Raw genomic sequence first — 14971 nt, forward strand, 5'->3', positions numbered from 1 at the left:
CCTCCAGTTAGGCCAGAACCAGCACAACCTCCGTCCCCTGAGCTATCACCACCTCCGGCATCTATGCAATCACCACCTCCGGCACCTGTGCAATCACAGCCGGAACTACGCAGATCGCAGCGACAGATTCGACCACCTGATAGACTTAACCTGTAAATATACTTGTAAGAAACTTCGCCACCTGGGGACTCTTTTCCAACAAAGGGGGGGTGAATGTGGTGAACTACATATACCAGTGTGGTTTGCTTCCAACAGACCCCTGCTGACTGCTCCTGTGGCTCCTCCCACAAACCCCTGTATAAAGGCGAATGAGGCCTGAGGCCGGCCCTCATTCTCCAGGATGTTGTGTTGTTCATTCTTCCAGTCAATAAAAGCCGATATCTCACTTCTTACGTCTCAGAGTGAGTTATTGATGGTGCATCAATACCCATCTGATCCTGGTGACTTGCTTAATTTAGGACTACTAATTGCAGCTTTTAATTCAACTTCAGTTATGTCAGCAGTCATCGTTCTATTTTGTTCTTCGCTTAAAGTGGGTAACTCTAGAGAATTCAAGAAGGTGTCAATTTGAGTTATGCTCCCCCCTGGAACTTTGGAATACAGAGTTTTGTAAAACACTTCAAAAGCTTCTTGAATTTCACTTAGCTTATTTTTTATCATTTTCGTTCTTGGGTCCTTAATTCTATGAATTGTATTTTCTGTTATCTTTCTTTTCAGTTTCCGCGCCATTATTTTCATAGACTTTGATCCACTTTCATAATGTCTCTGTTTCAGAAACATTAAATTTTTCCTGATTTCTTGTATAGCCAAACTATTAATTTCATTCCTAATTTTTTTAATTTCCCCTAATGTATCCTGTGCCAAATTCAATTTGTGTTTTTTCTCCAGTTCCTTCAGCCTATTTTGTAATTCCTCTGATGTTTTATTCCTTATTTTTTTCTTATATGAAGATATCACTATAATTTTCCCTCTTAAGACAGCCTTCAGCGTTTCCCATAAAATGGGAGGTGAAACCTCTCCATTATCGTTAAATTCTAAGTAGAGACCAATTTCTTTTTTAATTTGTTCCTTAAAGTAGGGATCATTGAATAGACTTGAATTTAGTTTCCAAATAGTATTCTTTGGTTGTAGGTCAAAATCAACAGATAAATATATAGGTGCATGTTCACTTACATCTATTGTCCCAATTCCACAGGTGTTTATTTTGTCTTTGTCTTTTCCAAATGTTATGAAATAGTCTATTCTTGTATATACAGAATGGGGAGCAGAATAATGAGTGTAATCCCTTCTGTCGGGGAAAAGGTCCCTCCATATATCAATTAAACCAACATCCTCAAAAAGTGTATTAACTTTCTTATCTAAGGATTTTGTTTCATAGGTTTTTCTATTGGAAGGTCTAACTTAGGTTGTAATTGTAAATTTAAGTCTCCCCCCACATACCAGGAGACCTTCTGTTTCCGCTACCATAATATCAGTAATTTTCTGAAAGAAACCAATATCACTTCCCAGGGGTGCGTATATAATCAACAGAGTAACTGAATTTCCGTTTATATTCCCCTTTACCAGAATATATCTGCCCTCTTTATCTCCCATTTTGAATACTTTTTCAAAATTTAGCTTACTTGAGATAAGAAAAGCAACTCCTCTCCTATGTCCTGATTTATATGAAGAGAAAAACAAATTAGTGAAGCCCATTCTCTTTAGTTTTCTATGCTCATTATCACTTAAATGAGTTTCCTGTAAATATACTACACGGGCTTGTTCTTTTTTCATTTTGGATAAAATTCTATTACGTTTGATTAGATTTAATAGCCCATTGACATTAAAAGAAATGAATTTTACTTTTCCTTAGCTATCTGTATTTATCTGTCAATGTATCATTGAAATTAGCAGAATAAAACTTGATCGATCTACTCCCTGAACAAAGAAGAACCAAGAAACACAAATAATAACAAAAATGGCAACGAGCGTGTGATTCCAAGGCTGAGGTCTCTAGTAGATGACCCTGCGTTGAGCTAGAGGAAATGTCTAGCTATGGGGGATAACCCCCTCCTACTTGTGAGTTGAGGGCCCCCATTGCAGTATTCATAAAAGTCAGTGAACAAATCCATTACACAGAAAAGATTTCTCTGTGTACTATATATACATATATATACATCCACACACCCACACATACACATTTATATTACATATATGCACACATATATATATATTCTCATTTTGGTGGGGAAAAAGGAGTAAGTGAGTGAATAAAGAATAACAACTAAGTAATATAAAATCCAAATTATAATAAGTATTTCTCGAGATAGGTATATCACCATCTACTTTTGCTTCTGTTTAGCTTCTCAACATTTTTAAAGTTAGCCAAACCTTATGGCTCTTCTGGAGGGGCGGCCTCCTCCCATTTCCTGCCTTCTCGATTCTCACACTATTTCCCAAGCAGAGCAGGATAATTCCTCTGCCAGGCTTTCCCTCGGTTTGATCACGCTGACGGGCAACCCTCTGGCCTTCATGTCTGTATTCGCCACTTCCACTGTCTGATACAGTTGGACATCCCATCTTGATAAAACACTCGAAGTTTAGCAGGGTACGGAATTTGAAAACTAATCCTTTCTTCTTTTAGTATTAGCTTTACTTCAGAGTATTCTTTACATTTCTGCAGGACCGCGGGGGGGGGGGGGGTAATCTTGGTCGAAGTATATTAATTTATTGTCTTAAAAACACTCTCTTCTTACCCCAGGCCCTTCGTAGAATCTCCGCCTTGGTACTGTATCGAAGGAATTTAATTATTATTGAGTGAGGCTTATCTGCTCTATCTCGGGTAGGCTTTGGGACTAGCGCACAATGCACTCTCTCAATTTCCAGCTGCGTGACCTGCAGCAACTTTCTGACAAACTCCGTCATAGACAAGCCCTCTGCTCCTTCGGGAACGTTGTATATTCTGATATTTTTCCGCCGTGATCTTCCCTCCAGGTCAAGCAGTTTACTTTCTTGTTGATTTAATATTTTTATCATCTTACTTAGTATCTGTTCCACGTTTTGAACGCGATCTTCCACCTTCTCAATTCGAGTCTCTGCCATTGCTATTTTTTGATTGACGTTGGCGAGCTCTGACTTAATATCATGTAGCTGCTGTTTTATATCTTTCTGGAACTCCCTTATCTCTTTCAAAATTTCAATCATATTTGCCGCTTCACCTGAACGAGGCCCAGCGTCCACCTCAATAGCACGCAGTCGGGTAGGAGAGCTGCTCTCTGCACCCCTCTCAGTCATAAGCTCCACTGTGTCGCTTTTTTTATTTCCATTCTTTTCCCCCATTCTTGTCCCTCTTATTAGTTCAAATACTTTTGAAAAATACTATATTTGATGGGTTAACTGGGCTTAATACACATTTTTCTGGAGGAGCTAGTGACTTAAGCAGCCATTCCCGACGATGACGTAACCGGAACCCAGATTTAATTTTTTTCTTGCACAGAAAATTTGAAATCATTAAACTGTCTACAGTATTTTCAGCTAGAAAATCATGATATTTTAGACATAAGGCATTAACTTGTTCATCGCCAAATGTGAAGTCACAATTTGCAATTGCAGAGAAATCAAAAGCTGACCATTCTTGTACCTCATCTTCAGGAAACCTTTCTTCTAAATGAACACAAAGACTATTTATAAAAGTCAACAGTGAATTTGTATCTACTGTGACGTTTTCTTCACGTTGTTGGCTTAGCAAACCTTTAAACAAATTTGCAGTTCTTTTGCACTTCATGCCCTTCGCTTCTTTTGAATTTGACATAGTGAATCAATATATTTTTCAATAAAAACTTAATAAGCTATCTACAGGATTTGAAACAGATCTTTGTAAACTTTACATATGAACACAGTCCGCCAAAGATGGCTGCCGCCTTGATGCAGCTGTACAAACCGGAACAGGAAAGGTGAAGTGATGTAAATTCGTGGCATGCATTGTGGTATTTGAAAAACTGACTAACTAGTTAACAAAAACATTTAGCTAAAAGATTATTTTCAATAAGTATAATGATTAATTACTACATTATTTTAGGTAACTAACCTTTTGTGTGCACATTAATTTCCTTTGTGTGCTGGTTGAAAAACTTGTGCACGTTTGCTCAGCTTAGAGGAAACATAGCTTCCAGGTCATGTCCATGGAATATCAAAAAGTGGCCAATCGTGAGGCCCTGAGAGCGGGTCGCATTCCCGCAAAGAACCAAAGTCACAGTGTAGCTCCAGGTCAGGGTCTTCAAAAGAACCTTGAAAAGGGGTAAAAGAGATATCAAAGATAAAAATAGAGCTGTTTCTGAAGATGCAAGCAAAGGAGTTGCCGTTAGGTCCCATCATAACTTTACTTTGCACTGGAATACAAATTAGTTGATTTCACAAGGATAGGTTGGAAGGGAAATTTCGAAGAGGTCATTTGGGATTGTTGGCAGGCAAAAGTCTGCAAATGGAGTAATAATTTGAGAAAATGTGACATTGTCAATTTTGGCAAAGAATTTTAAAAACATATTTTAAATGTTGACAGATTGCAGAGCTCTGAGATGCAGAGAGATCAGGGTGTCCTAGTGCACAATTTGCAAAGGGCAATATCAAGTAATTAGGAAAGCTAATAATGTCTCTTATTGCTTACAGGAATGGAGAGGTTATGCTTCAGTCACATAGGTCATTGGTTCACCACTTCTTGAGTACTGAAAACAAGATCCTGCAGATGCTTGAAATCTAGAGCAACACATACAAAATGCTGGAAGAACTCAGGTCAGGCAACATCTATGAAGGGGAATAAGCAGTAGATGATTCAGGCCAAAACCCTTCATCAGGACTGAAACAGAAGGGGAAAGAAACCAGAATAAGGAGATGGGTGGGCGAGGGGGAACAGTTCAAGCTGGCAAATGATAGGTGAGGGGAAGGTGGGAGGGTGGATGCTTGTTTTCCTTTATATATGCTGCTTGACCTGCTGAGCTCCTTCAGCATTTTGTGTGTATTTCTCTGGAGTACTGTCTATATTTTGGTTTCCTTATTTTGTGGGTACTTGCACTTGCAGGAGAATTTAGAACCAGGTATCACTGTTTAATACTAAGGCGATCACCCATTTAAGATAGAGATGAAATGTACATTTTTTCCCCTAAGGTAGTTAGTCTTTAGAATTCTCTTCCTCAAAGGGAAGTGGAGGTAGAATCTTAGAATATTTTCAAGGCAGGTTTAGATGGATGTCTGATAAGCAAAGGGGTGAAAAGTTAGCATGGATAAACTGTAATACAGAGTTAAGCTTGGAGTCAAATCAGCCATGATCTTATTAAATAGTGGAGCAGATTTGATGAAACAAGTGGCTTACCATTATTCCTAATGTTGTGTTTATTTTGGATATAGTTGTCTTGATAGTGTCATTGTAGAAACTTTAGAGTAATTACCTCCTTACTGCATTGGGAGAATAATAGTAGCTGATTAAGAGAGAACAAAGAAAACAGAACACTGGCTTATTTCCGAAAGGTCCTCACAACAGATTTGGCACAGTGACGGTTCAATCCTGACCTCTGGTATTGTCTGCTGCATGTTCTCCCTGTGACTACATGAAAACAAAGAAACTATTCTTTTACAAATATCATGAAACCTATTTCTGTTTGTTAAAGAAAGAACAGGCTTTACAAATGCATTACAGTGCTATTGCGAATTTGGTGCACCAAGAAGATTTGGAATTTAAATCCCTTGAAAAGTTAAGGTTGGAAGAAGAGGAGCTGGCCTTACATAAGGTAAACTTTTTGTACCATAAAGCAGCACAAACAGCTATTAAATCTTCACTTAAGTGTTTAACAAAAGCTCATTCCTCATATGTTACATTGTTAGATTTTTCAAAATTGGATTCAGCCACCCTCCGAAAGCAAAAATCAAAATTTAAAAAAACAGAAAATGTTGTTCTGATTTTTTTTTTCTTTTCTTCTCATCGGAGTTGAGAGAGGCAGGACTGCGCAGGCATGTAACATTGGGCAGTGAAGCGTGGAAGATTTAAAAGGAACACAGCCTCATACAGTGAGCAGTGTCATTTTATGGGCAGCAGAGTGAGCCAGGAGCAGAATGAAGGCTTGAGGGCTTTGGCTCAATGGGCTTAGGCAGAAACGGGTGACACAAGGAAGTTTTAGTTTTAGATTTTTCCTGTTATGTGAGGAAAGGGGGAATTATGAGTGTGAGGGCAGCTTGTTGTTCTCAGTGTAGGATGTGGGAGGTCCTGGAGTCTCCTAGCCTCCCGGACGTCCAAATCCAAACCAGGTGTGCTGAGCTGCAGCTCCTGAGGGACCGTGTTAGGGAACTGGAGCTGCAGCTCGATGACCTTTGTCTGGTCAGGGAGAGTGAGGAGTTGATTGAGAGGAGTTACAGGCAGGTGGTCACACTGGGGCCACGGGAGGCAGACAAGTGTGTCACAGTTAGGAAAGGGAAGGGGAAGATTCAGGTACTAGAGAGTACCCCAGTGGCTGTACTCCTTGACAATAAGTACTCCTGTTTGAGTACTGTTGGGGGGTCAGCCTACCTGGGGGAAGCAACAGTGGCCGTGCCTCTGACACAGAGTCTGGCCCTATAGCTCAAAAGGGTAGGGAAAGGAAGAGGAAAGCAGGAGTAATAGGGGACTCGATAGTTAGGGGGTCAGATAGACGATTCTGTGGAGGCAGTCAGGAGACCTGGATGGTAGTTTGCCTCCTTGGTGCCAGGGTCCGGGATGTTTCTGATCGCGTCCAAAATATCCTGAAGTGGGAGGGTGAGGAGCCAGAGGTCATGGTACATATAGGTACCAATGACATAGGTAGGAAAAGGGAAGAGGTCCTGAAAGGAGAATATAGGGAGTTGAGAAGAAGGACCACAAAGGTAGTAATCTCGGGATTACTGCCTGTGCCATGCGACAGTGAGAGTAGGAATGGAATGAGGTGGAGGATAAATGCGTGGCTGAGGGATTGGAGCAGGGGGCAGGGATTCAAGTTTCTGGATCATTGGGACCTCTTTTGGGGCAGGTGTGACCTGTACAAAAAGGAAGGGTTGCACTTGAATCCTAGAAGGACCAATATCCTGGCGGGAAGATTTGCGAAGGCTACTGGGGAGATTTTAAACTAGAATGGTTGTGGGGTGGGAATCCATTTGAAGAGACTAGGAGAGAGGAGGTTAGTTCACAAATAGAGAAAGCTAGTAGACAGTGTGTGAGGGAGGATAGGCAGGTGATAGAGAAGCGGAGCACTCAGACCGAAGATGTAAGTGAGAAGGAAGAAAAAGATAATAAAGTTGTTTGCACCGTTAGGGATAAACAGATAGTAAAAGGTGGAGAGTTTCTTAAGTGCATCTATTTTAATGCTAGGAGCATTGTAAGAAAGGTGGATGAGCTTAGAGCATGGATTGATACCTGGAAATATGATGTTGTAGCTATTAGTGAAACATGGTTACAGGAGGAGTGTGATTGGCATCTAAATATTCCTGGATTTCGTTGCTTCAGGCGTGATAGAATCGGAGGGGCAAGAGGGGGAGTTGTTGTGTTGCTTGTTAGAAAATATTACAGCGGTGCTTTGGCAGGGTAGATTAGAGGGCTCGTCTAGGGATGCTATTTGGGTGGAATTGAGGAATGGGAAAGGTGTAGTAATGCTTCTAGAGGTGTATTATAGACCACCTAATAGAGAGTGAGAATTGGAGGAGCAAATTTGTAGGGAGATAGCAGATATTTGTAGTAAGCACAAGATTGTGATTGTGGGAGATTTTAATTTTCCACACATAGACTGGGAAGCCCATTCTGTAAAAGGGCTGGATGGTTTGGAGTTTGTAAAATGTGTGCAGGATAGTTTTTTGCAGCAATACGTAGAGGTACCAACCAGAGAAGGGGCAGTGTTGGATCTCCTGTTAGGGAATGACATAGGTCAGGTGACGGAGGTATGTGTTGGGGAGCACTTCGGGTCCAGTGATCACAATGCCATTAGTTTCAATATAATTATGGAGAAGGATAGGACTGGACCCAGGGTCGAGATTTTTGATTGGAGAAAGGCAAACTTTGAGGAGATGCGAAAGGATTTAGAAGGAGTGCATTGGGACTGTTTGTTTTATGGGAAGGATGTAATGGAGAAATGGAGGTCATTTAAAGGTGAAATTTTGAGGGTACAGAATTTTTGTTCCTGTCAGGTTGAAAGGAAAGGTTAAAAGTTCGAGAGAGCCATGGTTTTCAAGGGATATTGGAAACTTGGTTTGGAAAAAGAGAGAGAGATCTACAATAAATATAGGAAGTATGGAGTAAATAAGGTGCTTGAGGAATATAAAGAATGTAAAAAGAATCTTAAGAAAGAAATTAGAAAAGTTAAAAGAAGATGTGAGGTTGCTTTGGTAAGTAAGGTGAAAATAAATCCAAAGGGTTTCTACAGTTATATTAATAGCAAAAGGATAGTGAGGGATAAAATTGGTCCCTTAGAGAATCAGAGTGGACAGCTATGTGCGGAGCCAAAAGAGATGAGGGAGATTTTGAACAATTTCTTTTCTTCAGTATTCACTAAGGAGAAGGATATTGAATTGTGTAAGGTAAGGGAAACAAGTAGGGTAGTTATGGAAACTATGATGATTAAAGAAGAGCAAGTACTGGAGCTTTTAAAGAATATAAAAGTGGATAAATCTCCGGGTCCTGACAGGATATTCCCTAGGACCATGAGGGAAGTTGGTGTAGAAATAGGGGCTCTGACAGAAATATTTCAAATGTCATTAGAGACGAGGATTGTGCCGGAGGATTGGAGGATTGGCGTATTGCTCATGTGGTTGCATTGTTTAAAAAGGGTTCTAAGAGTAAACCTAGCAATTATCGGCCTGTAAGTTTGATGTCAGTGGTGGGTAAATTAATGGAAAGTATTCTTAGAGATGGTCTGTATAATTATCTGGATAGATAATCTGATTAGAAACAGCCAACATGGATTTGTGCGTGCAAGGACATGTTTGACAAATCTTATTGAACTTTTTGAAGAGGTTACTAGGAAAGTTGATGAGGGTAAAGCAGTGGATGTTGTCTATATGGACTTCAGTAAGGCCTTTGATAAGGTTCCACGTGGAAGGTTAGTTAGGAAGGTTCAATCGTTGGGTATTAATAATGAAGTGGTAAAATGGATTCAACAGTGGCTGGATGGGAGATGCCAGAGAGTAGTGGTGGATAACTATTTGTCAGGTTGGAGGCCGGTGACTAGTGATGTGCCTCAGGGATCTGTACTGGGTCCAATGTTGTTTGTCATATACATTAATGATCTGGATGATGGGGTGGTAAATTGGATTAGTAAGTATGCAGATGATACTAAGATAGGTGGCGTTGTGGATAATGAAGTAGGTTTTCAAAGCTTGCAGAGAGATTTAGGCCAGTTAGAAGAGTGGGCTGAAAGACGGCAGATGGAGTTTAATGCTGATAAGTGTGAGGTGCCACATTTTGGTAGGAATAATCCAAATAGGACATACATGGTAAATGGTAGGGCATTGAAGAATGCAGTAGAACAGAGTGATCTAGGAATAATGGTGCATAGTTCCCTGAAGGTGGAATCTCATGTGGATAGGGTGGTGAAGAAAGCTTTTGGTATGCTGGCCTTTATAAATCATAGCATTATCAGAGTTGGGATGTAATGTTAAAATTGTACAAGGCATTGGTGAGGCCAAATTTGGAGTATTGTGTACATTTCTGGTCACTGAATTATTGGAAAGATGTCAACAAAATAGAGAGAGTACAGAGAAGATTTACTAGAATGTTACCTGGGTTTCAGTTACAGAGAAAGGTTGAACAAGTTAGGTCTTTATTCTTTGGAGTGTAGAAGGTTGAGGGGGGACTTGATAGAGGTATTTAAAATTATGAGGGGGATAGATAGAGTTGACGTGGATAGGCTTTTTCCATTGAGAGTAGGGGAGATTCAAACAAGAGGACACAAGTTGAGAGTTGGGGGGCAAAAGTTTAGGGGTAACAAGAGGGGAAATTTCTTTACTCAGAGAGTGGTGGCTGTGTGGAACGAGTTTCCAGTAGAAGTGGTAGAGGCAGGTTCGATTTTGTCATTTAAAATAAAATTGGATAGGTATATGGACAGTAAAGGAATGGAGGATTATGTGCTGAGTGCAGGTCGGTGGGACTAGGTGAGAGTAAGCATTCAGCACGGACTAGAAGGGCTGAGACGGCCTGTTTCCGTGCTGTAATTGTCATATGGTTTATATGGAAGATTCCATGACCCAAAACACTAACTGGGTTCTCTTTCCACAGATGCTTTTTAAGTGGTTGTGTTCTTCCAGCATTTTTTTAAGTTTCAGATTCTGTAAACTGCAGTTTTGTTTTCCATAACATAAAATGCATTTCTCATCTTCAAGCACTGCTCAGATCGCTGCTGGAAACTATTTGTGTCTGTGGAAGTTGTATGAAATCATGATAAGATGTAATCATACCATGTTCTCACAATTAAGCAACCAGTCAGTTTTGGCTTATCATTAATCATTTGGGAAATCTGACTACCCAATTATGATATGACACCTCAGAGTAACCAAAGAAAGATATTCAGAATTAGCAGTAGCTTACTGTTAAGTACAGGACAAATGCACAGCTGCTCATTCACTGTACAGTAAAGAAACTAGAGTCCAATTTGTTTCAAGCATTCCCTATGTATTGTGAATATATTATTGGATACCCCATGATCACACCATAAACTTATCACCAAAGGCAGGAAGTTAGCTTAATTTTGAACTTCATCCTTTATTTGTAGAGTCGTACATTAAAGAAACAATCTCTTTGGCTCATGTCCATGCTGACCATCAGGTACCCATTTACCAACTCCATAGCTTTCTATGTCTTAGTTATTCCAGTGTTTCACAGGAATTTTGTTCAATGTGTGAGAATACCTGCTTCCAACAAATTCTCCAGCAGTGTATTCCAGAATCCAAATGCTGTCTGGTTGAGAAAGTTCTTCCTCAATTCCCTTCTAAGTTTTTTTTACTCCTTTCCCTAAAACCATGCCAAGGAGGACTTCCGGTAAGATGGCGATTGTTTAGCTGCTCCAAACTTTTGTTCCGTTACTGTCGCTACCTTTGCACTAAATGTCTCCATTTTTTTAACCTTAGTTAGGAATTATTTCGGTATCTCTTACTTGCCTGTGAATATATCTAACTTACAATGTCTAGCAAGAGTTCTAAATCCGGGAGAAAAGAAGCGATGACCCCGTCGGACGAGACTATAGTGGCGCTTGGAAGGCTCCGAGACGAAATCTTAAAGGAATTTAAAACCGCTGGGGACTTCCGCAAGAGTTCTAAACCCAGGGGAAAAGAAGCCATGATCCCGTCGGACGAGACGCTGGTTGCGCTTGGAAAGCTCCGAGACGAAATCTTAAAGGAATTTAAAACCGCTGTCAAACAGTTAGAAGACAAACTGGATCGGATCAACGATAAAGTGGACAAACATGCTGAACATTTATCTCGCATCGATTCGACTTCTGAAGATTTAGAAAGTCGTGTTCGATACTTGGAGACTCTCTGTTCCAGCTTAGAGGAAAAATCTAACAAACTTCTTTCCAAAATGGTGGATCTCGAAAATCGTAGCAGACGCTGTAACATCAGAATTCTGGGATTACCAGAGGCGACTGAAAAGGGACCAACCGTGAAGTTTTTCGCCGAGTTTCTCTGTGAGTTATTCGGGAAAGATTTGCTTCCGAAGCCGCCCGAGCTCGAACGGGCACACAGAGTTTACGTTCCCCCCGGAATTCTGGGCTCCCGCCCGTGACCAGTAATCTTGTGTTTCCATCAATACCAGGTAAAACACAGTCTGATCGTAGAGGCGGGTCGCAGGGGGTCGCTTCCCTTCAAGGATACAACCATTCGCTTTGTGGAAGATTTTGCACCCCAGACCTTAAAGATGCGCGCTGAGTTTAAAGGCGCAATGAAAGTGCTTTTTGATCGCGGTTTCAAACCTTCCCTTCGTAACCCTGCTGATCTATGAATCAAGCTTAATACCGGGAAATATAAGTGGTTCAAATCAGCGAAGGAAGCTGAAGCGTTTGTGGCAAGTCTTCCGGCTATCCAGCCATCTTCGGAATCTGATCGGACCTCATAAAATGGTGGATAAGTACTCCTCGTAGTAAAATTACTTTCTCTGGACTCGGAATTCACTTGAATCACTCGGACATTATTTATTGAAACTTTAAGGGCCGTTGACAATCTCTCCCGGGATTTGGTGTGTGTGTGTAATCTATTTTTATTCTTGTATAACTTTACCTACAGAGTTCTGCAACTAATTCTAACTTGTTTTGGAGGTTCGAAGTCTTTAGTGAAGGCCTCCCTGTTTGTCGGTTCACAGTTCAACTGCTGATTTATTTTTTCCTTTGTTTTAAATATTTATTTACTTTATCTTTTTCTTTTCTTCACCCCTTTTTTCTAATCTCTGAATTTTTTCTCCCTTCTCTGTAAATGGTTGATAAACACTCGTCTTGAATCTATAACTTTCCCCTTCCTCTTTTTTTTCTTTTTCCTTCTTACCTTTTTTTTCCCTTTCTCTTACTTTATTCTTCTATAATGTTTCGCGGGTAGGTTAGTTTTGGTTTTCTTCCGATTTTCTCTGTATTAAGTTGTATATTTCTGCAGAAGGTGTTCTAATCTGTAGTTATGTTTTCTAGTGCATAAACTAGTTATTATTTGCTATAATATTTATACGGAAATGTTGTTAATGACACATCTGGAAGTTGTATTTGGGTTAATTTTTTTGGTAGAGCTAGCTACTTGTTTTGGTAGCCGTCCAGTTTTGGGTTGTGCGGGTGGGGTGGATTTTCCAGTTCCAACATCTCTTTATTGCTTAGGACATGTTTTTATATTTTGACCTTACGAATCTATGTTTACATCTCTGCTCCCAGACTGCTATTGTACTGCTTGGCTTTTTATATGCCTGCTGCCTTTTATGCATTAGTAATTGATAATGGCTAGTGCACTTAAATTCGTGAGCTGGAATGTAAAGGGACTGAACCACCCTGTTAAAAGGAGGAAGGTATTCTCACATATCAGGCAATTCAAAGCTGACATTGCTTTCCTTCAAGAAACTCATATTCGTTGTTTTGATAACTCCCGGCTTCTGTCAAAGTGGGCGGGTCAGCATTTTCATTCATCCTTTGCCGCTAAAGCTAGGGGAGTTTCCATTCTTATTAATTCAAATATTCCTTTTGAACTCCATAATAAAATATCTGATACAAATGGCCGTTTTATTATTGCTTCTGGTAAACTATATAACACTAAAGTTGCACTAGCAAACCTGTATGCCCCCAACTTTGATGATGTTAACTTTTTTGAACGGTTTTTTTCCTCACTACCAGACTTAAACTCATACTCTCTTATATTGGGTGGTGATTTCAACTGTTGGTTGGATTCTAAACTGGACCGATCGTCCTCTGTTACCAGATCACCTACTAAATCTGCCTTAGCTATTCAATCGGTTCTTAATTCGGATCTAAAGATCCATAAGGTCTGGGGACCTTTTTATCGAGTACTTTCATAACCTTCCTCTTGACTAGGGTTTATTTATTTATTTTTATTTTTTCTTTTCGGTCCCTTGCTTTCAGCTCCCTTTTTTTTCTGGTAGTAGGCATTATTATCCTCTGTTGCTAAGTGTATTCACAGTCTGGGAGTTTGACTGTCCGGACTTATACTCTTTATACTGTGTGGTGGTTGGTCTGGAGTTGTTGTTTTTTTCTTGTGTTGTGGGGCTTGGGGAGGACACTAAGCTCACTTGTCTTTAATTTAGGTGCTTTTTTTGTTAAATTCTCTTCCTTTGTAGCATATCGTTATTGTATGCTTAATCTTGCACTGTATTAATGCTCCTCATTGGGATTTGGGGTTTTTAATTTTGTAAAATGTTTTGAAAAACTAATAAAAAAAATTAAAAAAATAAAAAACATGCCAAGTAGCTTTAGACAACTCTGTTAAAGGAAAACTTTCCTACTATCTACCTTTTCTGTGCCCTTCAAAATTTTGTATACTTATATCTGGTATTCCCTCAGCCTTTTCTGCCTCAAGGAAAACAAACCCAGTCACTTCTCATAACTGAAACACTGCATTGCAGGCAACATCCTGGCGAATTTGTCTCCTGAGCAGAACAAAAATCTGTTTACTTGGGCAGAATGTTAATCTTGGTTCTTCAGTTCTTCAAGTGAATTTTGAATGTGGCAATACCTAATGCATTTCAGTTCAGTTAATGAAAAATTGTTCCTCCAATACGATTACGTGGATAAAATTAAACAAGATTTGTTTAAGATCAAGAATATTCACATGTTCAAAGCTAGTCCAGAGCATTAATTCCTTCAGTACTCCTTGAATGATGAGCTGCACTCACCTGACTTCAATTTCAGTGAAATACATCATGGTACTTCTCATGCCTTTCCAAGCTTTCCTTTTAGTTGTTAGTTATATTGTTAGATGCAAAGTTAAGAATAAAAATGGAAAAAGAAAGAAGACTCCAGAAAATTGAAAATTTAACATAAAGGGATCAATTTCATCTATGTAATTTGAAATGGATAATGTCAATTTGTAAGACTTGCTGCTAAAATTCAGCTTAAATTTGCAGGAAAATGAATAGTAGGATGGGAGAATTATGCAAGCATTGCATAGTAGTTGGCCTAGTGGTTTCCATTTTACTGGAATTGTACTTGAGTGAGGCCAAGCCAGAATGTAATTGCAAATTCTTAAAATGTGCTGTGATTCTTTGTTCATTTCATTGCAAGTTGGAATTGTTTGCAGAATAGATGTGTAGTTACCTATAGTACTGTGCAGTGAGGTCTTTTTCTAGGTTTCATGTTCCCTTTCTATATTTAGGATGCATATGTAGAATATCTGAATGGGCCTGGTCTGTTTGACAGCATGTATGCAGAAGATGTTGAAGCACCAAAACTTTTACTGCTACCTGGAGTATCAGAATTTGTGGAACAATATCCTTTCACAAAGGTTTTAAGGATGTATGAAGCACTTTAAA

The 14971-nt window shown here is 39.6% G+C and overlaps 1 protein-coding gene across 3 annotated transcripts in view; it reads left to right on the top strand.

Annotated features, from left to right (window-relative positions):
• The window catches only part of drc3 (dynein regulatory complex subunit 3), a 65263-nt gene that overhangs the window by 17094 nt on the left and 33198 nt on the right, over positions 1–14971 (top strand). For all 3 annotated transcript variants that reach the window (XM_073061021.1, XM_073061022.1, XM_073061023.1), the window contains 2 exons: positions 5640–5759; positions 14815–14927. In XM_073061021.1, the coding sequence (XP_072917122.1) occupies positions 5640–5759; positions 14815–14927 (233 nt within the window). The remainder of the gene's footprint in view (positions 1–5639; positions 5760–14814; positions 14928–14971) is intronic.

This window comes from Hemitrygon akajei, chromosome 11 (assembly GCF_048418815.1).
Source record: "Hemitrygon akajei chromosome 11, sHemAka1.3, whole genome shotgun sequence".
NCBI classification, from domain to species: Eukaryota; Metazoa; Chordata; class Chondrichthyes; order Myliobatiformes; family Dasyatidae; genus Hemitrygon; species Hemitrygon akajei.